Below are 27893 nucleotides of genomic sequence, written 5' to 3'. Positions count from 1 at the left end.
AAAAAACATCATCATCAACACATTAAAACCACCCATGAACAAGGTATGCCCTATTATTATGTATAGCAATAACTGCAGTAAACTGACTGCAATATTAACAGATGCGATAAAAAGTAAGTGGATATACCTCCTACAAAGCCAATAATAAGATCTGACAGCACCACATAACACAACTAGAAAGGGCAGACACCACCACGAACAATCACTAATAAGGTCAGATAGTGCCATGTATCAACATAGCCAAACAAGTGTCACTGAGTTGTACCTGCTCTTTGAGCTTTCAGAAAACTAATACCCATATAGATCACTGCTTCAATAACAATATCAATAAAATGAAATTAATAACCACACATTAGGAATCAATGTATAAATGAGAACATACTAAGCAAGGCAAACCTTTAACAAGGAACCCCATAACCAACACAAGCATAACATAGGAGTTGACCAACTGTGCTGAGGTGAACAAGTCCACAACCTATACAGCATGAAACGCCAGTGGCTTTCTGTTGTCCATATAATTACACATCAGCATGGATGAGGACCTCAGCACAAGCTCTGGGGAAAGAAAGCATGGTGGAAGCAAATGAAAAATGTAATATAAATCTAAATGCTAAATAATGAGATCCTTTACCTTTTATGGAAAATATAGATTTACCTACTAGAATACAGCACCTCCAATATATTATATACTGTTTCTAAGCATCCCCCAAAGCCTTAACGCAGTTTGTTTACAAACAGCCCTCTCCGGATACTTGATTTTACATTTCATGTTTTCAATTTCTTCCAAGATGTTAGTGTCAGGTCTATAGGTCTCTTGTGCTAGATATCTAAATCTTCACTAACATCCTGTAAGTTATCGTTACAGAGTGCTAGATGGAAGGATACAAATGATGGGATTATTTACTGCACCATGCTCCTTATCTCTGTTATGGAAGCATTACTCATTTGGGCTGCAAATCTGCAGGCACACTGTGGTCTCTTAATCTCATAAACACCTTTATTACCATATGATGACCCTGTCGTTCTCCATGGTGTATAAACTGTTCTCCATCTTTCTTGGGGGTTAAATATGCAGGTATGACATTTAAGGCTCCCAGCCAACTATCCACCATATCTCAGACTAGTCCATAACAAGATACTCTGCAATATCTTTCCCTCTCAGGATCAATATCCTGTCTAATGACGCTACTACCCTCTAATCCCATTCTCATACTCCCCGTGTCAATATTCTATTTGTTAACCATCTCCACAGTATAATCATTCACCTGGGCTACAAATCCAAGTAGGGTGGCATATCTTATTGTAATAATTCAACGTTAAATTTAATATAAGGATGTTGGCCATTTAGCGCCTTACACATTTCATCTATCAAATCCTTATTATCATCAAAATCACAATTATATCGTTAGTATACCTTTGATGGCCCATTACCTTATCCTAAAACTGTGGCTGTTCATTAAAGAATTTTTTTGCCTCCAAATATTTTATTCTGTTCTCAATACTGGTTGAGATTTTACATGTCATGCATAGTACTCAGTCGACTTTCCCCTCTTTCCTGATGCAAACTGTAGCGCTCAGCTACTAGACGGTTCCTAATTAAACGTGCAACATGACAGTGTGTAATGTAACTATGTCAGTTTATGAAAATCCCTCAAAAAACACGAAGCACGAATTGCAAGTGTTTTCCCATACGTGGAGCATCCTCCCCTTCAGCATGACACTGCCAGACCACACACGATGGCTGTATCACCTGGAACAATCTGACACCTTGGGACCACTATCATCAATCATCCTCCACACAGTCCTGACTTGGCCCCATCCGATTTTCATCTGTTTCCAAAACTAAAAACACGACTTCGAGGCACCAATTTCTCAGCAATGAATCGCTGCAAGCAGAAGTGTATTCGTTACTCTGTCATCAAAGTATAACATTTCACTGTGATGCCATCAACAAACTGGTCTCTCATGGGAGAACAGTGTTCATCACTAGGGTGAATATGTTGAGGAATAAAAATGTAGACATGAAGGATAAAGACGTAGAATGTTAACAAAGTGTGTTTTATTTAAAAAGCTTTAAGAGTTTTCACATAATTCTGTGACAATATTTTTCAGCACATCATTTTGTAATACTCGAGATTACTCCAAGTCTGGAGATTATTATCTGTATGTCAAAAGCTTCTGAGTTCACATGTTGGAATATGTACTTTCTATAACAAAGGTCACTACTACCGCTCCTTTTGGAATGTCCAGTGCCTGCAGATGCACAGTAACTTACTTCTGATTTTTAACTACACACATCAAAAAAAGTTTTGCATCACCTCGGTTCTGAGAGTTCCAGAACAAGTACAGGAAATTGGAAGAGAGAGCAACAGAAACATAATTTCCGCCGTTTTTATTGCTCATGAAAACCACACGTTGCATGTTGTACCACTATACAGTGGGACCTTCAGAAGCGGTAATTCCAATAACTAGTAGCACATCCTCTTGCACTGATGCATGTCTGTATTCGTCATGGTCTACTATCCACATGTTCATCAATGCACTGTTGGTCGACATTGTGCCACTCCTCAATGGCGATTCGGCGTGGATCCCTCAGAGTGGTTGGTAGGTCATGTCGTCCATAAACATCCCTTTTTCAATCTATCCCAGACATGTTCGGCAGGGTTCATATCAGGAGAATGTGCTGACCACTCTAATCGAGCGATGACGTTATCCTGAAGGAAGTCATTCACAAGATGTGCATGATGGGGGGCGCGAATTGTCGTCCATGAAGACGAAATCCTCGCCAATATATTGCCAATACGGTTGCACTATCAGTCGGAGGGTGGCATTCATGTATCGTACAGCCATAATGCCACCAGTGGCATACATTGGCCCCACATATTGATACTCCAAAACATCAGGGAACCTGCACCTTGCTGCACTCGCTTGCCAGTGAGTCTAAGGCGTTCAGCGTTACTGGGATGTCTCCAAACACGTTTCCAGCGATTGTCAGGTTGAAGGCATATGAGACACTCATTGGTGAAGAGAATGTGATCCCAATCCTGAGCGTTCCATTTGGCATTTTGTTGGGCCCATCTGTAATGCACTGCATGGTGTTGCGGTTGCAAAGATGGACATCACCATGGGTATCGGGAATGAAGTTGCACATCATGCAGCCTATTATGCACAGTTTGAATCGTAACACGACGTCCTGTGGCTGCACGAAAGGCATTCAACATGGCGTTGTTGTCACGGTGCCTCCAAGCCATAATCCGTAGGTAATTGTCATCCACTGCAGTAGTAGCCCTTGGGTGGCCTGAGTGAGGCATGTCATCGACAGTTCCTGTCTCTGTGTCTCCTACATGTCCAAACAACATCGCTTTGGTTCACTCCGAGACGTCTGGATACTTCCCTTGTTGAGAGCCCTCTGGCACAAAGTAACAATGCGGATGCAATCGAACTGCAGTATTGAATGTCTAGGCATGGTTGAACTACAGACAACTTCCTAGTGGAATGACTGGAAATGATCAGCTGTCAGATCCCCTCCGTCTAATAGGCACTGCTCACGCATGGTTGTTTATATCTTTGTGCAGGTTTAAGCCCGCCACACACGTTCTGGTAAACCTGCACTGGAAAGGTATACCTGTGCAGGCTGGAGCACACACACGCTGCGGTAAACCGGAAGATTTTAACTGACTCAGTCGAGAAATGGCGAGCAGACAAGACGACACAATCACGTTAGTCGGTTTGTTAGTGGCCACGAAGTGTAAAAGGAAGTAAAAACGAAAAACGTGGTGTAAAGAGTTGTTTACAAAGAGAAATGAATACACTCATACGAAATTAGTAAAAGAGTTATGTTCAGAGCCTTCAGATTATCGTAATTATTTGCGGATGACTGAAGACATCTAACAAAAACTATTGTCGCTTGTGACTCCTTTAATACAAAGGAAAATACAGTTATGAGAACTTCTATTTCTGCCCATGAAAGACTGACAGCTACTCTAAGATTTCTTGCAATTGGTCGATCATATGAATGTCTCAAATATTCTACTATAATATCACCTCAAGCTCTTGGCAAAATAATTCGAGAGACATGTGATGCCATTTACAATGTGCTGAAAGGAGTGTATCTTCAGGTATGTATAATAAATACACATTTTTTAAATTCTTTTATTCTTAGTAACACTCTACAATCCAAAGACAAAATTGCAACTGAAGCATAATAATGAATAATACATTAAATTCGAAAATAATTGAAAATTTGGTATTACTCATCAATTAAAACCATAGAATAATTAAAAATGCCCAAACATCAAATATTACTAGAGGTAGCTAAGTAAGTAGCTGCTGAGTGTGGAAGTGGAAGCTCTTGATTGGTTACGAATTCTGCAGGCGCTGTTTGTTGCGTAAACTGATGATATGAAGTAGCTGCAGTAGGACTTGGTGAGCTCGCACTTGGACTGGTTAGATGGTTCAAATGGCTCTGAGCACTATGGGACTTAACATCTATGGTCATCAGTCCCCTAGAACTTAGAACTACTTAAACCTAACTAACCTAAGGACATCACACACATCCATGCCCGAGGCAGGATTCGAACTTGCGACCGTAGCAGTCGCGCGGCTCCGGACTGTGCGCCTAGAACTGCTAGACCACCGCGGCCGGCGACTGGTTAGATATTCGGAGCTGTATGAACTCGTTGGCACGTTAAGCATTCCCATTTCAGCTTCATATAGGAGATCATCGATTATTTTTTCAACAATCAGACGCTGGCGTTTTTCCAGTGTCCTCATTCTCATTGCAATAGATTCTCCCAGTAGATCATACCTGTCATCTTGGGGCGAAGGCTTTTTAAAATGATCTCTCACTGATAGCAGAACGTCATTGGTCAGTTCCACACTTTTCTCTTTTTTTGCAAAATTTGGTCGTGATATCGGGAGTTCTTTGGAATTTTGAAGACTCTCGTTTGTCTCTGAGGGTTCTTCAGTGATGGGTGTCTGTGGAGCAACATCATCGAATCCATCCTGAAAGAAGAATATTATTAGACCCTAAAAGTCATTTACTCTGATTTTATTTTTTATATCAGGAATATAATTTAAAATAAGACAAAACTATAAGATGAAAGGAACACAAACCTTCTTTAAAAACTATTAAACCGATAGTTTCACTGTAGTATTTTAAAATTCTGTTTCTTATTTTCTTTATAACCAAACTTTTTAAACAAGCATTGATTTTGTGTTATTTTAAATGTTATTTTCATTTTGCTTGTAACAGTAAATTTATAAAGCCTGTTGCAATCAACACCGCTATAAATCCACATTGTAAAAAATATTATTAATTTTCTGTTGTTTCAGTTTCCTAACTCGGCTGAGAAATGGAAAGTTATTGCTAAAACATTTGAAGATAGATGGAATTTCCCACATTATCTTGGTGCCATGGATGGTAAACATATAGACATAGTTCCCCCAGCGAATTTCGGATCTTTTTACTTCAACTACAGAGGCAGACACAGTATGATAGTTCTTGCAATAGTGGATGCTAAGAATCGGTTCCTTCTCGTGAATTTTGGAACTAATAGATGTGTTTCTGATGGAGGCGTTCTTCAGAATACTAAATTTTATGAAAAGTTAGAGAGTAATGAGCTCAAACTTCCAGGGCCATGCAATGTTACAGAAAATTTAGAAAATGTTCCTTATGTTTTTGTAGCTGATGACGCCTTTCCTCTTACACTTAATATTATGAAGCCTTTTCGACAAGCACAACTAGATTCAGCTAGTAAAGAAATTTGCAACTACCACATTTCAAGAGCAAGACACGTTGTCGAAAATTGTTTTGGAATACTTGCATCCAGATTTCGTATATTCCATACTCAAATCAATGTGGAACCAGAGAACATAATGAAAGTGGTGACGGCAACTTGCGCATTGCATAATTGTTTTGATGGAACAACATCCAGGCTTTTACGCTCATCCAAACAGTACCTATCAGGAGACGTACGATGAACTACTGCCATTACAGGTTTGGATACCTCGGAAACAAATATGATCGCACTGATACGTCAGAACCACGGGAATATAACGTTTGCTGCTAAACAGCTTAGAAATGGGTTCACTTCATACTTCATGAATGAAGGCAAAGTTCCATGGCAAGACAGTAGGGTTCATCTAATCGAAAAATAGACTAAAAACAGAAGTTTGGCCGCAGCATGTTATTAATTCATACAGTAAAAACATTTTCCATTAATATTAATAAAAATGTGAACTCTAAATGTAACCTTCCCATTTGTATATACAAAATGTAGTTTAATTAAATAAAGTGTATGAGTATTATAAATAATGTGAGTACTTACTTCATCGATCTCATATCCATCCTCGTCATCCAAGTTTGACACAGACGCACAAGGAGTATCTTGATCGCCAAGAAAATCGAACAAATCTAAGTACCACAATTTTGATGTGTAGATATTGTCTGTTAAAGCTCCAGATTTCATTGACATATAACGTTTCTTCTTTTCTTTACATACATTACTTCTTAAATTATTTATTTTTTTCACTGCAGATTGCTTTGTAGCGTCGGGTTCTAACTCCTTCAATTTAATAACAAGTCGTTCATAGGCTGCACCTCTCTTTTCACGGTCGTGGTACTCTTTACTTTTCACCTGCCACAGACAAGGCTCCAACCGATACATTTCGATAAACTCTTTTATCACTTGGTTCCGTTTCCGATTTGACATGTTGAGTAGAAGAGTTGAGCAGCAGAGCGCATGTAGCCACTAGTTAACACCGTTGTGCACGTAAATACAAAGACAACAGGGGCTCTCTACTCAAGGAGCTAGCCCCAGCTAACCATACACCTGTACAGTCGTGCCGGAGTGACACACACACACACACACACACACACACACACACACACGCTCAGGTCTACACGCCTGCGCAGGTAGAAAAAATTGAATTTTGATTCTTCTCCGGTCGCCTGCACAGGTCGCTATGCCTGTACAGTTTGGTCTGAACTGACTGGCACACATGCTCCGGTTTAACTGTACAGGTTTACCTGACAGGTGCACCGGAACGTGTGTGGCGGGCCTTAGTGACATCTCTGAACAGTCAAAGGGACTGTGTGATATAATATCAACGTCAAAAGGACTGTGTGATATAATATCAACAGGCAACGTCTATCTTCAGAAGTTCTGGGATGATGAAAAACTTTTTTTTGATGTGTGTATATTTGATTAAAAAAATATTCCTAGTTTGAGGATATCGACGAGTTACCTAGCCAGCTGACATTCCAGACTAAAAATGGTGTTAATTACAGGTCTTGAAGCGGTTACTGTTTATGTATCTTGAATATATTCTGTAGGGAGGTAGCACTGATCGACTGCTTTGTTACAGTCACATGTTTTTCTGATTTGCTCCCTGCCTCTGTCAATATACATCTTTACCCACAATGAACGACTCTACTTTGTGTTTATACTCAACTTGAGACATTGCAGCAGTCGTTATATCCCTATCTGCCCAATTACAGAGGGGCTCCATTCTCACCTAACCTTTTCTTAATAATTTTAACCATCTGTTGGTTATCATTAGTATGATGATAAGAGAAGATATTGTAGACTAACGTATTGTGGACCAATCTTGGGTAAAGCACGTATGTGACAGAGAGCCTTAAATGTTATACCTCCATATTTTATTCCCAAGAACAATGGACAACACTTCATACATGAAGACTGATCAGTTTAACCTATGGTGATAAAGGTGTTTATCAGATTAAGTATGTAGTGTGTGACTGCAAATATGTAGGTCAAACGAGAATAAGCTTCCATATCAAACATAAACAGCACAGTGTAGTGAATAATCCTGTCAGCCCTTTCTCTGTACTTATCATTTAATAACCATTGCTTACAGGATTTTAGGGAAGAATACATATATATACAGCCTACAGGTCTGATGCTTAACATCTTGAAATAAAATGAAACCGTAAAATGCAAAGATAATATCCAGGAAGAACCTTTAATGAGCAATCTAAATTAAGGCATTATGGCATGTTTAATAATTTTATACACTGTTTTCAAAGGATTGCATACTGATAGAAGAACCCATACACTTTATAAAGCATAAGAGGTGGCATTTAGATTCACATTGCCATATTTTTACACTTGCTTCTGCCACCTGTCACCTCCCTGGTGCTCACACTAGTTCTCTCTTCCACAACAGGGTGTGATAATATGCACGAAAGCAAAACACTGAGGTTTTGTACTATGTATACAATACATAGTTACAGTGCTTTACCCATAGTGTTTGATCTTACCCATGAGATGGCACCCACAGTTCAATCACTTGCATTGAATTTACACAGCCCAGCATATTGCAATTTAACATTGGTGTGCAGCTGGTATGGTGTTCTGGATGGACCTCTATGCAGCACTTCTTCTAATGTCAGTATGTCAATGTCTGGTTACCTCATTTTATGTGGGCACATGTTTTTGACGTCCTTAACTTGCAACTACAGTAACTTTGTACTGGATGGGAGAGGCCCTATTTTAGTCAAAATTTTAATTTTTTTAAAGTTTCGTTCTTTATACAGGCAAACTGTGTTAGACTGCTGAGCCATGCTTCGACAGAGATTGCTGGTCTGGTATCAGTTGCCACTGGATATGGTCACCAGCCCACAGTTTGTCCATGTGGATATCATTCTCACAGCGAGAATGCTGACAAGACGATGCTCAGGTGAAGCGTTGCTCACAGGGGAACTCTTCTAGAAAACCTCCATTCTTCTCTTGGGCAATATGCCCCTCAGTCTGTTAGCGGCCTCCGAAGCACCACTTGTATCCGTTAGAGCTAGATTTCAGAAATATAAATCCGACAGTTGTTTCGAACCACACTCCATTGGTCTCTTTTGAACAATTGTGTCTATTTTCATGCACTCCCAGATGCTCGCATTGTACAATCGCCTTGCCCTCCCCAATTCCTTATGCTGGTATCAGCTGCAGGATTCGAACACCATCCATTTCTACATACGAGTGTTTTGTTTTGCAGATGGACGTTACGTCTTTACATCTATGTTAGGGAACTATCTGCAGGTCGTTAGTGCATAGCAACGCTATACTGTCCTAGACACGTGATTAACTCTGCCAGACTACGCTTACATCGTTTCCTCAACCTTTCCTGTCCACATATGCTGCGCTATATGAAAACTCGCATGGGCTGACACCCCCTAACGTTCTGGCCACAGGCAGCCCCTTTTCAACACATACATCTCCTCCAGGCTGCACTACCATCACATACAGTAATATTAACGTAGAACTGACACATAACATTTGAAAAATAATTTAAAAAATAAAATAAGGGGACTGAACTCATGAGTCAAGTGAATAACTTCTGTCTTAAGAACTTGAGGTTTGCCGATGAACTACTCGTATTTCTAAACATATTGTTCCTACACTATTCTACATCACCCATATTTGGATCTGTGTGCCTCGACAATCCTAAAGTCAATGCATACCCATGTGGATGGTCACAGCCATCTTTCTTTTCTTTTTATTTTTTTCCTTATATATATACGTTTTCCTTAATTAAATGTGTATGTGTCTATTACTATCTATAACTGAGGAAATGCTTCATGTGACCTGTGAACATTATTTTGATACTCAGAGTGTCAATTTTATCTTGTAGACTGGAAGTTAAGCAGTTACCTTTTGGATATCTGATGTGCTATCATATTAACTTTAGGCCAGATATTTTGGTCACTTACAATTGTTTACAGACCGCATTCAATTGTCTACAATCTCTCTCTACCTGAAAAGGGGGGGCACCTGAGTACGACATGATAGGTGTAACGTTCCTTTCCACATTCACAGATTCAAATGTTACTGCATCCCACACAGTGCAGATGTTTGGGATATGGACCATGACCTGTTAACAAGTTCACCATACCTCAAGAAGAGGAAATGTCATGCAATTTGAACTTGTTCCTGATGCTTGGGAATATGTCGTAAATGTGCCTTGTAGTGCTCCTAGTGTGCCAATCAGACTTCTATATGTCTAACTTCCAGGCTCATAAAAGTCTTATCAGTAATGCACATTCCTGTGATCTTGTACACATGATCATATTGCTCACACCCCAACCAATGCAGCATTGCCCTGTAACATACCACGAAATCCATCGGATATATTGCAAGGATCACCAGTAAACCTTCCACTGGTGTACTGCGAAAGGCACCAGTGAGCCTCAGAAGTAAGCTCCACTGAATTCCTTGCAGTATTGTTTTGTTGCTATCTAGTTTAAGCCGATGAACCCAGACGCTGGCAGTGAAGCCAACAATGGCGTTCAAGTTATCTTTGTGATATGACCCTACCACATTGAATGGTAATTTGTAGTCAATAATATCACACAGGTAATCCATACTTTTCGCCGCTTTCTGAGTAACAGATTTTAAGTATTGTACAGTTCCTTTTCTTGTCTTGAAGAATGAATAAATATCTACAAACAGTGCCATGTTTTACAGGTATTCCGTCACGTCTCAGAGGAGGATTCATGTAAAGACAAAGTCTTCCCTTTGGAAGAATGTATGACTTTTTATGAACAGCTATAGTCAGTTTGTTGCTATTGCACCAATGTTGCATCTGAGCGAGCACATCATTCGCCTTTTACTCAAGTCTCCACCCTGAAGTCTGCAAATGCAACTACTAGGATGTCATCATGTGACAAAATCTTCAATAGCATTTGCATCAGATGTAACAAGGTTCAATACTAAGATTGCGCAACAGTGGACCACTTATGGTGCCTTGAGGATAGCCCTTGGTAATCTCTTTAATTACCTAACTCTGAAGCCCTAGTATTCGATTTAGAAGAGCAACATTCCAACGAATGAGAAGACAGCTACTACAGAGACCATTTATCCATTTTAAGGCAAAATCCGAATGAAGATCTTGAAGATTTTGTTGGCTGAATACGAGCTGTCATATGGCACATGTGTGTCCAGATGGGAAGCCACATGTCATGACATGTTAATTGAGGCAGCGGGAGCCAGAACAACTGACGTCTTCATATGCAGAGTAAATCTGCAGATATGTAGTGAAGTAAATGTGGCCTCACCTACTCGACTACCTGAGGCATTAAGACTGACACCGTTATGCAAGCAGGCTGCAAGGTTCGGTTCTGCTCTGTCGCAAAGCAATAAGCTGCACCACATCTTTGCAAATGACACGAATTGCATACACTGTGGGAAGCCAATGACACTGGTGAGTGCTGTCACACATTGTGGTAGGACATGCACGTAATGCCTACCCACAAGATCACAGACAGAATCCTCAATAGCGAAATTCTCCACGTGATAATAGACAAAATGTGATTACACAGTGGGGAAATGACCAGGGGCTAGGTTCCACCATCTATCCTCCCTGTTACATAAGTAATGTGTCCAGCCTAAGACAAAAGTGTAAATGGGGGGGGGGGGCTAATACAATTGTGGAAGGCGGTATCAGAGGAAGGACTGTCAAAGTGCCTGCAGATACAGGAGCTCAGATGAGTGCATTATTTGTTTCTCTTAATGACAAGAATGTGCTTAAACTATTGTGTTGTAATAGTAGTGAATTAAGAGAAGAAGTAATAGTGCCTGCCAGAACATGTTTTATAAACTTGCAGATAGATGGTACGAATTATGGTCTTGATAGGCAAGTGGTAAGAAGACGCAGAAGGGATTTCGGTGTAATTCTAGGGAATGATTCCGAACACAGATACTGGGTAGTGGTAGATTACAGGACGAATATTGTTCGATTCTATGCGTTGAAATGCAAGCAGTAAACAAGGTAACCGCCATTGCTACTTACCCTTAACCCCACATCGACTTAATACTGAACAGACTGGAGAACTGTAGGTTCACTACCTTTTATATGTATTCTAATTACCACCAAATTCCGATCGCACCATAAAAAGATGCAATTGCGGTTCTATGAATGTTGTATGATTTTTTACACTCTTTCAGCCTTAGAAATGCGCCTGCCAGTTTCCAAAGATTCGCCGAATTCTTGTTAAGATGATTGAAGCCTACAATTTCTTTAGTGTATTTGGATGATATTTTCGAGGACTACTTAGGAACACTTGATGAGACTGAGGTACATTTTATCACGGTTACAGTATACACATTTGAATTTAAAGTGTTTTTCTGCAGAGTTACAGGTTAAGTACCTGAGATATAATATCAGTTCAGATGAGGTTAAGCCAGATCCGCAAGTTTTCCTGGCCTCATTAATTATCATCATTTTGTGAATCATTATGCTATGACAGCAAAACGATTAAGTAAGTTGCTACAGAAAGGTGCAATGCTCGAGTGGACACAAGGATTTGAATTGGCCATGAGGAAACTTAAATATGTTTTGACAAGTTCACACTTATTAATATATACAGGCTATGAAAAGCCTTTTATCCTTTGAACAGATGCCTCAAATATGCTATCAGGGCTGTTCTTTATCAGGAATATAATGATATAATGGTGAGGGCTAAGCTTTTAGACAGCTGAACAAAGCATGACCAATGACAGTACTACTGACAAAGAACTGGTAGCACTTATATTCTGGGTGAACTCTCAGATGTTGTTTGTATGGGAGAAAATTCACTGTGTTCCCTGATTATACTGCTCTTTTGTACATGCTCAGTTTAAAGGACCCCAGTAGTCATTTAAGTCATCGGGCATTAAAACTATCAAAATAGGATTTGAAGTATGCCACAAATCATGCTGTTCACACCTCAGTGCTGTTGTATTAAGCCATAAGGTCAAAATGATTCAGATTGTCAATGTCTTAATAGAAGAACTGAGAGATGCAGAATGTCACCAGTCGAATTCTCTTCCAGATTTGGTCACAGTTGATGGTATTCTATGCCACATAACTCCCCCAGGGCAACAAAGTCTTAATTCCACAAAGAGTTACAAGCATGTATAATAGCTCAGTGTCACGACAGTTTGCAGGCATGTCCCACCACTCCATCTACAGGCCACAAGTGGCCCATTGGGACCATCCGACCGCCGTGTCATCCTCAGAGGAGGATGCAGATAGGAGGGGCTTGGGATCAGCACACCACTCTCCCGGCCATTATGATGGTATTCTTGACTGAAGCAGGCATGTCATAATAGACAAAAACCTATGAATGCCAGAATGGACACACAGTATTGATGGAAAGATAGACAGACTGATGTTCAGAAGTACATACGAAACTACTTGCCTTGTGGTCAGATGTCCATCCCACCATGAACTTAAATTGCCTTGCAGACACCTCCATATGCTATAAACCCATTTCAAAATGTTGCATTAGATATTGTCAGATCATTCCCACAGAGCACACAAAACAAATATATCGTATCTATCATTGATTTTTTTCTGTATATCTAATTCTAATAAAAGTTGCAGGTATGACTGCAGGAGCAGTTGCAAGTGCCTTTGTCTATAGATTATTTTTATCATTAGGAAGTTCTGACGCTATTTTGCCTAACCAGAGGACTAACTTCATGTCCAGTTTGTTTTTAGAAGTTTACAAATCGCTATGAGAAAATTGAGAATCACTCCTTTTCATCCAAAAGTTAATGACCACCTCAAATATGTTTATCAAAGAACAGTTCAGATGTTGTCTATTTAAACCACTCAGTGACTGGAACCGGTAGGTCGTCTATGTAGCTTCTGCATAAAATAACTGATATACACAAATCATCTAGGCATACATCCTAAGAGGAAGTATATGGACAGCCTATGAGCTCCCCATTTGAACTTGGTAACTTTTGACGTGGTAAAGCAACATAAATGTAAAACTACCCTGAAACAGTACAAATGAAGTAACAAAGGGGCTGTGCTTCCTCAGTATAAGCCTGGGGACTTAGTTTTGCTTCGTAACCCCATGATTAAGAAAGAAGACTAAGAAATTCATGCTTGAATATGAAAGCCCTTATTCCATCATACAAGTCACCACACCTGTTAATAAAGATATTCACTGTCTGACCATACAGTGGTAGTGCATTCTGACTGGTTACGGCCATTCCATGGTCAAACTCTGCCACCCTCTGCAGCGTCACTTAGTCCAGCTCAAAATAATTTATGATAAGGTACAAGTACCATCATGCAGAAATACAGGAAAAATGACAAGTTCCTGTCAGCATGTCCTCCGTATGCCCTGAGAAATAAGCACACTTATTCCTTGAAGTCATGTTATTAAGGCATTGTTTGCCTGAACCAATTTCATGTGGTATTTTATTCTGTGCGAAAGTGATTTCACCATGGGAACAAATGTATTTTATTGATGCTTTTGTGAATAATAATTTTGTTGTTCAGTCAGTCATTTTGAGTTTTAGTGTAAACAAATTGTGCTACACTGTAAAACCATCTCCAGTTGAGGCTAGTTTACTGTTTCCCTTCTGTGGAAAAATTTTGAAATTTCTGGTAAGTTCCTAAGGGACCAAACTGCTGAGCACACACACACACACACACACACACACACACACACACACACACACACACACACACGAAGGACTCTAACCTCCGACGAGGGGAGCCATGTGAACTGTGACTAGATGCCTCAGACCGCACGACTAACCCATGTGGCTTTTCCTTTCCTGGTTTTTCTATATAGGAAGCCACAAAAATTGCTTTCTCAAATAGAAGTGCACCTTGCTGTATCAATAGTTACTGCATATTAACAGCAAAGTAACTAGAGCAGTGATAAAGTGATGTAGATGTATAATGTGTGACCAGAAGTAACTGCTTGTACAGTGGACAAGATCTTCGAGAGATCAGTTGCTTTATAATGATAATGAAGCAGTAAAAGAGAATTTGAGGGACTATTATTCAACATCACAAGGTTACTATGTTACTCAGTAAAGCTTTAGATGTTCCTTTAAGTGAGAAATGTAATGTGGTGACATATGAAATAACTGTTAGCTTTGCATTATGTGCACTAAAAATTTTACATCATGTGAAATGGCCTTTTTACTAAAACATTTACACTATTGTAATCGAAATTTAATCAATACTAGGTTAACGTGAGATGAGGATTAAATGTTTGAGGTAGAAGAATGCTTTACTCCACCAGTTGATAAGCAATGTTACAGTGAAATAGATAATTAGAGACATCAAGTACCAAAGTTTCTTTCCAGTAGCTGCTATTAATGGACTACTAATGTAATGGTTTCTTTACAGCAATACATATTTTTCTTTGCCCACGTTTCTTTCAGAAAACTCCTACACAAAACAGTTATATTTTCACTGATCATCAGTTATCATGCTATTGCCTCTTTACTATCAGAATTCATTGTTTTCTTGTCCACGATGGACAAGTAAACTATTTCACTAAATCCATTAGAAAAGTGAGTTCCTTTATATAACTGAAGAACCAAATTTGTGACAACCAGAGAACCTCTAGATGAAATATTTGGAGTTAACACTGATGACTACTTCATACATTGAGTAGCTTACAGACGTCATGTACTTGGCACACTGGTCTTACATCTGTAAACCACAGTTATTTGAAATTACCTGACTCTCGTAGTATACACTAGGGTAAAGTGATATGCTATAAAACAGTATAATCTGGAATGTGTGTTAACCTTTTTTAAACAATGAATAGCTCAGAATACAACACTTTACTAGTAGCCAAGCCAACACGTGCATAATGTGCAGCATACATCATTGTTTGGCCGAACCTTTGTACATCAAATGATATTTATTCTTTGTATGTAAAGGATAACACAGCAAAATTAAGTCATCTTCCTAATTTATGGTGGAATTTATCGTATCTTATGTGCATTGATCTTGTGAAACAAGCTATTTATGGTTATGAACTTTGCCATAAGTCACTGCTACATGTCAAGACCACACATCCAGCACGACAAAAATATAGGGTATAACAGATAGTTTGGAAAAAAGCAAGCATAGAGAATTATAAAAGAAACGTTTGAGGACTGGAATGTTGCACAGGGAACCACTCACCAAAGACATGAATTATGTGCTAATGACCCCATGTAGTTACCAGACAATGGTACTTGAAAGGCACAGAGGGTGTTGAATGTAGTTTCCCAGTAATGATAACGCTGAATTATGTCCAGTTCTATATGATGTTAAGAGACAAACTATTTTCGAACAGCAGTAGCACATTCACTGTCATTTGGATGAATAAGAATTACTTATGGTTTTGCAAAGAAGGGTAGATGCATTGACTGACATAATTGCACAGTGATGGGCTAACTGCTCTTGTCACTGCTGCAGTTACTCTGAAAGCATGCCACTCATAAATGTTCACTTGTGTTTCACTTAAAATTATTTAGAGTCCCTCCATTTTACGGTTTGTGTTATTTTTCTGCATTTTGTTTACTGTATTTGATGTGTGATAGAAAAGAGGTCATGACAGTAACTCTCCCCTGAGACTAGCTAATACCAGTATGTTAGTTTGTTGTACTAGTATGTGGTACATTACATTCCTTTAAGCTTCAACACTGTTCCATTTAAAATACTCTCATCAGTCAGTGTGCTCCATTCTTGTACAATAATGATTTTATTTCTTATTTATGGGTAACCCAGTGATTATGATTCAATATCCTCTTGAGAAAAACTACTTATGTACATTACAGTGACATATGTTATCTCTCCATACAGTATTGATATCATGAACTAGACCACATGTACTATGGCCATGTAATATAACATCATTTCTTAGTTGTGGTTATGCTTCTACTGCATCTGCCATTATTGAAATGTGTGAGCATAATTAAATCGAGTTATTCTCACAAGACCTGGCGGTAGTGACCAGTATTACACAAGGTTAACGTGTGAGTGGACGTCATTTTGATGCCACCCCAGAATATGAGTCAATCCAGAGATGTACCATTTTGTTGTTAGACAATCCTATGGTGCTGGCACATGATAATGAAGATTATGCTAGCCTCCTTTAATCTGGCTATCTGCTAACCAATGCATGAGAAGTCATTAGTTCTGACCCACCACTGATAAGTCATGATACACAGTCATCCTGTAGTCATATCTCATTGCAGTTATTTTCTTAACCCTTCCCTGTTATTCCTGTCCCTACTACTGTGTCTGTGAATCTTTTCTTTTTCTTCTTCCTCTTCCTCCTCCTCCTCCTCCTCCTCCAAGGAGGGATTAATCTGAGCTTATCTGGACCATGCCACTCTCATAGTACCAGTTCTATCTCACTATTCCAGCCAATACTACAGAGGTATCACTCCTGCCTTGTTGCAATGCCTGTTTTATATTCTCCAAAGATTTACTGCATGGTATGAGCCACCTCTCAAGTGGTAAGTTAAGCAAGGAGTTAGTGTTATTTTCTAGAGAAATGATTCAGCATATCAGTAGTCACTAATTAAGTGTTTGAGCAATGATGGGAATACTGCTAAACTCTTCATCTTAGCTCCCATTAAGCCTACATATGACTTATTCCCATCATCTTGGCATGAATATGTTGCCAATGGGAATATGATCCCTCTGTTCATGTGTTTCACTGATTAGATTTTTGCCCTGTTCATTATAGATTCACCACTCCACAAATGAAATATCTGAAACCTTGATCATTCTTTTAAGATATTCTTATGTAAAGTTTCAGCAGCAGCAGCAGCAGCAGCAGCAACAGCACAAAGGTGATTCTAGCATGTTTCGAACTGCTTCCAGTGTGAAACTTAATCTGAAAGATAATTTTAGTGCTATCTTTTACACTGTCTTTCTTTACAACCACTTACATTTAACACAAGGATGTGAGATCATTAAACAATGATATAATGTGGGAAAAAACCTAGTTGTGCTTTTCTTGTATTGGAAAATAATATGTAACATAAATGTATGTGGATGCTGTAATTATGAATAACCTACACAGCAGTTGTGGATGTCCTATCACAAGAAAGATGGATTAAAATGTAATCATGTCAGTACAGGGTGTAATAAATAAAGAGTAGCAAAACTGAACAGTACCAGTCAGTTAATGACAACTATCTTGAGTTGTTAAAGATATGACGGGACATACTAAACCACTTTCACCAAAAACAAACAGGGAGGAAATAAAAATAATCATTCTGAAATTAAAAATTAAGCAGAAGCTCAGAACTCCAAACATATCATGTTTATTTACAGAAATTAAGAACAATATCCACAATGGAAACATCTTTGAAATATAACACAAGACACAATCAAAGAGAATGCTCACTTGATTTATTTCTTCACTACAATAAAAATTATTGATTTGGATTATATTCATGTATTGAGTTATCACATTCTGATCTCCAAGTGTTGTTCTCACGTATATAAATAATGGCAATCTATAACATCTAATGTTTACCTATTTCATTCTGTGTAGTGCTTACACAGTATTAAATGCTGAATAAATAATCGAGAGCTTTGGTCCATAACACTTATCTATATTACCTCTGAATCATGTACAGAGTTTTATGAAACAAAAAAATTTCACAAAAAAATATACCTATTGCACACTGAAGTAAATGGCAACCAAGCAAAATTAATTTGTTAGATTACACATTTTTGCTTCTGACATGTTGATGCACTGATGAGGGAAAAGTCGTGTACACTGTCCACTAGAAGACTGAATGTCACTTGTTGTAGACATGTGATGCAGTAAGTAAACCAGCAAATCAGAGATAAACAAGGATTTATTCTACCAATGAGATGGGTTGTGAACATGTAAACTCAATGACATAAGTGACTTTAGCAAAAGGCAAGTTGTTCTGGCATGACAACTGGGAACTAACCTCTGAAAGAGGTGAAAGTTGTTGGCTGGTAGTCTGCTACTGTTGTGAACACCTGTGGAAAGTGGCTGAAGGGTGATAAATCCACAACATGATGAAAAGGTGTAATACATCCACACTTCTTCAGAAGCTTGCCTGCTCTGTAAAGATGGACAGGTACAATCTGTGGCACATATAATGATGGAAAACAATGGTAGTGCAGCCACACAAATTTTGCAACACACAATTCAGTGCACACTGCTGATCCAACAAAACTTTCAGTTGCAATTGGAATGGGCAACAGATCATCAAGGCTCAACAGTAGGTCAATGTAAAAACTGCCAGGATGGAGGCAACATTATGCTATGGGTGCGTTCACCTGGGATCCTTTAGGATAGCTGGTAGTAATCAAATGTATCACGACAGCTGTAGACTATGTGACCTTTACTGTAACTGAATATATTTTTTCATGCCAAATGTGCTTTCCCGAAGTGCAGGCATCTTCCAGCAGGATAATTGTCCATATCACATGACCAGTATAGCTACACAGTCGTCTGTGGTGCATGGTAAAATTGATGTCTCGACCATGCTATTTGCCTCATCTGAACCTGTGAAATACATCTGTGATATCAGGCGAAAGGTCTGCACCCAAAAAACTACAAGGTGAAAATTTACAGAAACTGATTAACCTATGTATAACTGTCTGATGCAACACTTCCAAAAACGTGTGAACGAGTTGTCAAGTCCATATCATGGGGAATTGTTGATGTATTGTGTTCTAAAGGTTGACAAACTATTAAGCAGGTGATCATAAGATTTTGGTATATCAGCATATGTATGTTGCTATAACATATTTATTAATGGAGTAGTAGTACTAACAGAACATGGATGTACACAATTAGTAACATATGCAGCAAATCTCTTGAGAAAGCATACCTAAGTAAAATAACTGCCATAATCATCGTTCTCTGGTAGAGAGTTTCCTAGCCTGGGTGAAGTATGTCCAATGAACATATTTTTGCTGCCACTGTGCCTCTAATGCAGAGCGACAAGTATCACATGATGACTATCTTTCTAATAATAAACAGCAAATCATAAAATCTCCTTGGCCTTACACTGAATACTACATGGTACTTATAATTACTGACACAGGTGAACAATATATCACAATTCACAAACTTCTTGTCTCAAGTTTGATAAGAAAAATTGAGTTAACAACAAAAACAAAGTTGATTTATTTTTCTGCAATATTTCACACTAAAGTTTCTTCACTTCTAAGGCTGCAGACTGGAGTTTTATATTGTCACACTATCTGATACCACTCAGTAATACACATTACTGCACTTTTTCCACAACTCTAGCACATTTTAATATTATTTAATGGGCATCACACTTGTATTGTCTTCCTGCTACATCTGTTATTTTAAAGACATTGAGGGCACCTGCCAGGGGAACCGATTTCTTTGAACTAGCACTTTCTTGTAGCCTCTTTGTGATGTGAAGTTATACATGTGTATTGAGAGTACCCAATTGAGAGCAAGACACAGCATTTGACCCCACAAATATGATATCTGTGACCGAAGTTTCAATCACCTGATCTAGCAAATGATTTGCCTCAAGTATCACATTTGTAAGGCCTATTCCTGGCGTGAATGAAAGCTCGTCTGACATAGCAAGAGGTACCTCATTTATCGGGCCTCTTTCTCGTGTGTATTATAGAATGCTGGTTGAGATTACAAGGCCTAGCAAAAGACTTGCCACATATATCGCATTTGTAGGTTTTCTTTTCAGTTTGAATTAATGACTGTTTTAATGAATGTTTCTTTGAATGTTTATTGAGGTCGCAAAACATAACAAAAGATTTGTCACAAATATCACATTTGTAGGGCCTATTTCCAGTGTGTATTAATTTGTGGCGGTTGAAATAACCTGAAGTGGCAAAAGATTTGCCACATATCTCACATTTGTGTGGTTTCTGTCCAGTGTGAATTAATGCGTGTGTCTTGAAAGCCCACAACACAGCAAAGGACTTGCCACAAATATTGCATTTGTGAGGTTTACTTCCAGTGTGAATTAATGAGTGCCTCTTGAGAGCACACAACAATGAAAAGGATTTCTCACAGATATCGCATTTGTGTGGTTTTTCTCCAGTGTGAACCACTGCATGGCTCTTTAGATTAGCCGACAGGGCAAAGGATTTGCCGCAGATATCACATTTGTGAGGTTTCTCTCCATTGTGAACTAATGTGTGTTTCTTGAGGGCGCTCCACACAGGAAATGATTTGCCACAAATATCACATTTGTGCGGCCTGTTTGCAGCGTGTATTAATTTGTGTCGGTTGAAATACGCTAAAGTAGCAAAATACTTGCCACAAATCTCACATTTGTGTGGTTTCATTCCAGTGTGAATTAATGCGTGTGACTTGAGAGTACAGAGCAAAGTAAAGGATTTGCCACAAATATCGCACTTGTGAGGTTTCACTCTTGTGTGAATTAATGCGTGCCTCTTGAGAGCACCCAACGCAACAAAGGATTTGCCACAAATATCGCAGTTGTGAGGTTTGTTTCCGGTGTGTATTAACGAATGGGTCTTGAGAGTATCCAACACACCAAAGGATTTGCCACAAATCGCACATTGGTACGGTTTCTCTCCAGTGTGGATTAAGGAATGTCTCTTCAGAGTACCCAACAAAACAAACGACTTGCCACAAATATCACATTTGTGAGATTTCTTTCCAGTGTGAAATAATGTGTGTGCCTTGAGATAATTTGAGCTAGTAAAAGATTTGCCACACATATCACATTTGTGGGTTCTGTTTGTGGTAGGTACAACATTGCGGTCACTGACATTAACACTTGTTGGTAAAGTTCCATAATCACCTGTTTTCTCTGCATCGTTTGCCATATCTGTGTTACATGACTCGTTTGAAGCTTTCCAAGTTTCCTGATATGAATTCTGCTCATTTTGTTCTGTAACACAAACTTCTGGCTCACTATACAAAAAGATACTGCTTTGATACTCATCACTACAGCCATATTTTTCATGGTTGCCAACAGTTATGACTTCATAATTCTCACTCGCTCTCAAATGTTTTTTCAAGCTTACATTACTGCGAAATACCTCACCACACCATTTACAAACATACAAAGGTGGTTGCACACCATCAATATGCATAAACACATGCATTATGAGTCTGTATTTTGAACGAAAGCTTTGTAGGCAGAAATTACAACTATATACTGGAAATTCCTTTTCCCTCATACCAGAATCATATCTGGTGCCAAAAGAGCTATCCTCATTCACAGTTAATTCTTCTGCATGAATACCGCACTCATGTGTTGATTTCTCCCTATGTACCTCCAGCTCATCCTTGAGCAGTCCATGGTGAAGAGTTTCTTCTAATGAAATGCCACAGCTCCCACCAGTACTCTGAATGAATCTGAAGAGTGAGGAGGAGAATGTTAATTATTGATATATATGAGACATACAAACCATATTTGAGCGTCCAGGACTGCAGGACACAAGTTGAAAGTGCATAAGAAATAACATATTTAGTAAATGTTAGTGATTTAAAATCATAATATTCTAGCAGAAGGAAAGAACTGATGAGGTAAAAGCGATTTAAAAAGAAAGTAACCAGAGGAAATTCAATGTCGATTAACGTGAGGCTCTGCTGAGTTCATTTGGAATTTTTAGATAACAATTAAATTACAATCTTTTAAAAATATTGTGCTACAAGTTAACAGTCTACACCAATATACTAACTGTATCAAAAATGTATCAGTTACATATTTAATTCAAAATTCTTAAGTTCAAGGTGTTTTAGAATTAATCAATAGAATTGATGAGTATGTATAATATTCCAACACTTTTTAGTGTTCATCTTCTGTCATAATAGCTCTGTAAGTGCGTTTTGGGAACACTTTCACCTTTGGAAAGAAAGTGGTACAATTACCAATGATAAATTTATTTCAGCATGTAAAACAGAACTTCTTAGTTTGATTCCCAGTGAGTCAAGAATTAATGCAAGCTCCAATATTTTTATTGGGTATCAAGTATTGTTGTCCATCAGATGGATAATGACTGTTCACAAACAAAAATCAATGTCACGTCAATAAATAAAAAAAAAAAGAAGTTTCCATACTGATGAATGAATGTGAACGACACACAAATTACAGATGTTTTCAACCTAATTGTGTTCTTGGCACTGCAACTTACATGAAGCCTTCCACAAATAGAAATACTGTCTGGAAAGATGGAAACTATTTTCCAGTACATTTTGCAGTGACCATTTTTGAAAATTTTTAATGTTCCCAACATCTGGTCAACTGGCAATGCAGAACACCACTGACTGAAAGACACACGTATAAATGGCCACATCACCCATTTGACACAGTGCAGGCTGACATATTGAGTGGCAGTGGTAAGAGCTAATGCATGAGCTACCCCTGTAGTATCTGGGTCCCATTATTCCACCTGTAATTATACCCTTTCCCACAGAACAGAAATGTGTAATGCCTTTCAGGTTCCTAGTATGTTCATCATATTGGGCATGAAAGATTACAAACTACTGAGGGCATGCATGCTCCAGTGTTTTCCTTCTATTCTGATTGTAACTTTTGACTGTTTTGTATTCTGTTGGATGTATACTTTAGTTTGGTATGGTATTTGGCAAATTTCGAGTGTTTTTAACTCTTAACTGGGATCATACTATTTTTTAACATGAACGATATCATGGTGTACGCCAGAATAATGAAGAAAGAAATCCAAAAAATATGCAAGTAAGGTTTCAAATAAATACGTTTCTTAAAGTACTACAAATAGAACATATAATTAAAATTTTTTAGCTACGCCAGTCTTTATTAACAACCAAGAACAAGAAACAATTTTTGGAGAACTTCAAGGATAAATAAATTTTGATTATCACCTCTTTTTAGTGGCCACAATCTAGGCATTACATAAGTATTGATTCCTGGTGTCTGTCATAACCTGAACCTTTACCTCACATAACAGCAGTACTCATGGCAGGTACATCTATGAACTATTCATACAGTGATGATGGAAGTGCACAAGTTTATCAACACACTGAGGCATAGTACCGTATAACGATCCTGCCTTGGGTGCAGTTAAATGGGAGATGTGTCTCAGAGCTGGATAGTGACAGATGGTGATGCGAGACTGGACACACACGTAGTTTATGTATCAGCCGTAGAGTGCACTAAAGTAATAGAATGTTTTTCATAAACTGTTGTAGTATTTGCATAAAGTGTTATTGTCTTTTTGTGTATGTAAAATGTTATAAATGTGTTTTAGCAGTATGAATGATGCGCGAGTGTGGATTAATGTTAATATGAAGATCATTGTTTAACGAGTTATGTAGTAGGATATAGTGTGGGAACATTTCGAAGAAATTTGGATATGGACAAAGGGGATTTTTGTAGAATAGATTTGTAAAGTAAGTTTATGGTAAAGGGAAAGTTAATTCTGGTATAAATAACAATAGTAAATAACTTTGTGCATAAACAAAACTTCAGCATATTAGATAATTACGTCGGTAAAAAGTGCTGTCGTTAGGTTTACTAGTTTGCGATTGGTTATTGATGAAAAGCGCGGATTGACGCAGGAGAGTGTTGTTTTGCTATTGGATGTTGAATAAACTGACCAATAGTAAAGCAATATTCATCGCGCGCCTTTCTCTGCTGGTAGAGAAGACTTTGAGTATTCTAGACAGGAGTCGAAGCCTAGCCATGAAAGAGATCAGACGTGTGTAGTAGTAGTAGTTCCGATGGAAATGATAAGTTGCCGGATCTAGCAGTGTTTCATACATCAAAAGTGTTGGAAAGTGACGGCATAATTATTCCGATGTGTGTGTAGAAATTTCGGAATTTTTAAGTGAATTTTGTGACGGGAAAAGACATATATTCCGCGTGGCGTATTGAGCAGGTTGATGGCTGAAAACTGTGACTGCATTTGGTACCAACAGACTTAATATTTGGCGAGCGTTCTCAATAAAAAAACAATTAGTATTTTTGTAGCTATTAAGTTTTCGGGAAATGCAACACCATAAACTTACTAACGTGAGTGAAAGGGATTGTCAGTGACTATGTTAAGACTAGCATGGGCTTGGCAGTGATACTGGTTCACCTAAGTTTCAGAATATATTAATTGAGGACAAAATTTCCAACCTTTCATTTCATGTTTCTCCCGAAACGTAGATAAGTGACTTTAATTGCAGCCTGGTTCACGTCGAAGTACAGTAGGTTTCACTCGGCTTTCCTACTGATGATCTGCTGAGACAATGTTCACAGGTAGGTGCAGGTTCGTCGTAAAGGGACGGAAAGAACCGCGACGCCGCAACACATATTACAGTTTGGAGAGTAACACTGCTGATGGTTTACAATGAATCTGTTAAAAACTATGGCACTATAGCTCTTACCTCTACTTTATTCCTTCCTTTGTTCTCTCGATTCTCAAACCAAACAGCTGTCATTATGAACAAAAACCATTTCTTATAGTACTGTGAAAAACATTACATCTGGTTCTCCCTACTAACGAAAGATTATCAATGTATTTGATGCCAGATTTGGAGACTGCTGTGAATTCAAGCAAGCCTGTTAAAGCTTTTATCTCAGAAACATCAATAGCATGCAAATAAGGTATAATCTAGACAACATTTTAATAGTATCAAGATTTTGTTTCATCACTGGTGAATCTCATTTAAAATACCTGGAGAGAAAGTATATCCTATTACTTGTTCAGCATCAGGATTCCTACGCAACGCATTACCACAAGTCACAGGGCAGGAATCTGCAAAGCAATGTTAGATTGCCTTGGACAAACATTGGTTGGGATTGTGCATTTCTGGATTTGAATGTGCATCCCCTACCATAAAAGCAGGAATCATGATGATTATGTCCTCTGTTATCTTGATCATCATCATCCAGTCCCTGTTCTGAATTTGTATCAACAATTTCTATCATGTAATATTGATTAATATCACTGTCATCCAGAATTTCATAAATCATTCATCCAAAATATATGTTGAAGCATGGTTCACTTATTCTCAGAACTGAAGTCTGTCTAGGCTGGTTTGAATGGTGAGATGAACATGCCACACACCACATACTGTACAAGACACTGGCAGAAGCCACCATAACTATTACACTGTAATTATAACAACAGACCGTAGATAAAAACCCCTATTAAATAATAATCATAGCACTTGCATAGTATGTCTGCAAGACATCACAGCGATTTTATTCTGAATTTACTGAAGGTCAAGTTGTCTAAACAGCATCCTGCTTTCATAACAAGAAGTCGATACTAGGTGTACCAAGTGGTTATAATTAAACCGATGGTGTCCCATGTGCTGCAATATGGGGTCTATACATTACAGGATGCTTAAACATTGTAGAGTGTTCAGTAATTGATGTCCTCACCGAGTATGCTCAAACTTATTGTTTCACTTTTTCCCAACAAATGAAAATACGGTGCTATAAAGAGTCAGAATGTGGTGTCACTGCAGGGAAAGGGGAGAAACGATCAGACGAACAATAATAGTGGTTCTGGTATGTTTATTACGACATGGTCAGAAGTTACAATGTGTTCAAGATGGTCTACTGATCCAGCAACATGCTGTACCCATAACATGACATGGCCAACAGTTGCTTGCAGCATGTCCAGTGTTATCAGAATGATTGTCATCATATGATATCTTCCTGATCAGGAGAATCTGCATACATGACTGATAAATCTTTGAGATATCCTAACAGCCACATCTTGCATGAATTTAGGTCAGGGGATCTATAAGACCACTTATCTTCAAAAGGCCTAGATATAATGCAGATGATACTGAAGGTTTCATGAAGCATTTTTCGCTTCACAATTGACATGTCACCCCACCTTGCATCAAAATAATGGTGCAGACACTGTTGTGCTCTGGAAATGCTGCTATCACATGTTGGATAACAAGGTCCTTCAGATGTCTCTGTACACCTAACAGGCCCACAAGGTGTAATCATCTCAGAAAAACACTGAGAATGAGGGCACTTGTGAAACCGCACCACTGTCACCTAAGTGGATGTTCCTGTACAACATTTGGGAGAGAAACCCATTTGGCACAGTTCTGTGAATTCACAGGCCTGTGAGGAGTAAAATATACCTTGTCCATCCAAAGAATAGTCCCCAGCTACACGTCATTGATTTCTACATGACAGAAAAGGAGGAGCAAAATCACAATGTTGTAGCCTATCTTGACGCTTCTTCTGGAGCACATTTTGAGTCTTACGGTGATCCTAATGTAGAATGTGCCACAAAATTTTCTGAACTGTTGGCCAGGGGAGAGAGAGGTGGGGGGGAGAGGGAGAGAGAGGTGGGGGGAGGAGAGAGAGGGGGTGGGGAGGAGAGAGAGGGGGAGGGGGAGGGAAGAGAGAGAGAGAGAGAGAGAGAGAGAGAGAGAGAGAGAGAGAGAGAGAGAGAGAGATCCTCTGGCAACTCTAGCACTTGCTGCAGAATTTGAGGCATCTGCAGCATGGTTGGCTGCAGCTAAGAGCAATTCCCTGCACCATGAAATTCACCTCTTTCTTCAAATTTCTTGATCATACTCTGTAGCACATTTATTGACATGGGGCCTCCTCTGTCATTTATTTCAAGGATATTCCTGCAATGCAGTGTGCTGCTATTGCTGCTGCTCTGATAAAACAACTGTACCAGCAGTGCACAGTGTTTCTTCTCAATAGCCGCTTCATTACATATGGAAGACTTAAAACTTCTTAACTAGGATGCATGTTCAGACAAGAAGAAAATTTCCCGAATATCCCTGTTAAAAACACAGTTTTTAGGGTGAATGACTTTTTTCCCGATTAAAGTACATTTTCCCATCTTAACAGATAATACTGTTTCCCTAGGGGCTGAAACCTCATCAGTCCTTTGAATGGTGATGGATTTATAAACCAGTATTGAACATTCTGGCACTTTCGGATTCTCAACCTAGAAAAAAAAGCGTTTTTGAAAGATCTTATATGCATGGAAACATGTACATTAGATATCACGAAAGTATGAACACAAATTCCACCAATTACACCACAGTAGCTCGAAAAGCACAGCAAACAAGATTGTGACGTGCTTTTGTTCGTCAAGCATAGCTCGTGACACATGGTCTCACCAGCCACAGACAGCAGATACTCAGAGCA

The 27893-nt window shown here is 38.7% G+C and overlaps 2 protein-coding genes across 7 annotated transcripts in view; both read right to left on the bottom strand.

The window, feature by feature from the left end:
* Window positions 1–4136: 4136 nt before the first annotated feature.
* On the bottom strand, window positions 4137–6820 carry LOC126426446 (uncharacterized). Its single transcript, XM_050088361.1, has 2 exons — window positions 6198–6820; window positions 4137–5004 (listed from the first exon to the last, which is right to left on the bottom strand). Exons 1-2 carry the CDS (start codon window positions 6711–6713, stop codon window positions 4519–4521), a joined length of 1002 nt encoding a protein of 333 aa, XP_049944318.1. The 5' UTR covers window positions 6714–6820; the 3' UTR covers window positions 4137–4518.
* An 11323-nt stretch (window positions 6821–18143) lies between these two features.
* LOC126427289 (zinc finger protein 99-like) overlaps window positions 18144–27893 on the bottom strand; it is a 159092-nt gene continuing 149342 nt past the window's right edge. For 3 of the 6 annotated variants that reach the window (XM_050089572.1, XM_050089573.1, XM_050089574.1), the window contains one exon: window positions 18145–22141. In XM_050089572.1, coding sequence (XP_049945529.1) covers window positions 20386–22141 — 1756 coding nt within the window. In that variant the 3' untranslated portion in view covers window positions 18145–20385. Of the gene's footprint in view, window positions 22142–27893 lie in introns of all 6 variants that reach the window. The other 3 variants (XM_050089571.1, XM_050089578.1, XM_050089575.1) reach the window with 3 other exon arrangements.

The sequence above is a fragment of the Schistocerca serialis genome, chromosome 11 (genome assembly GCF_023864345.2).
Source record: "Schistocerca serialis cubense isolate TAMUIC-IGC-003099 chromosome 11, iqSchSeri2.2, whole genome shotgun sequence".
Classification (NCBI taxonomy): Eukaryota; Metazoa; Arthropoda; class Insecta; order Orthoptera; family Acrididae; genus Schistocerca; species Schistocerca serialis.
The sequence above is the reverse complement of the archived record's forward strand: the minus strand, read 5'-3'. Positions and strand labels throughout refer to the sequence as shown.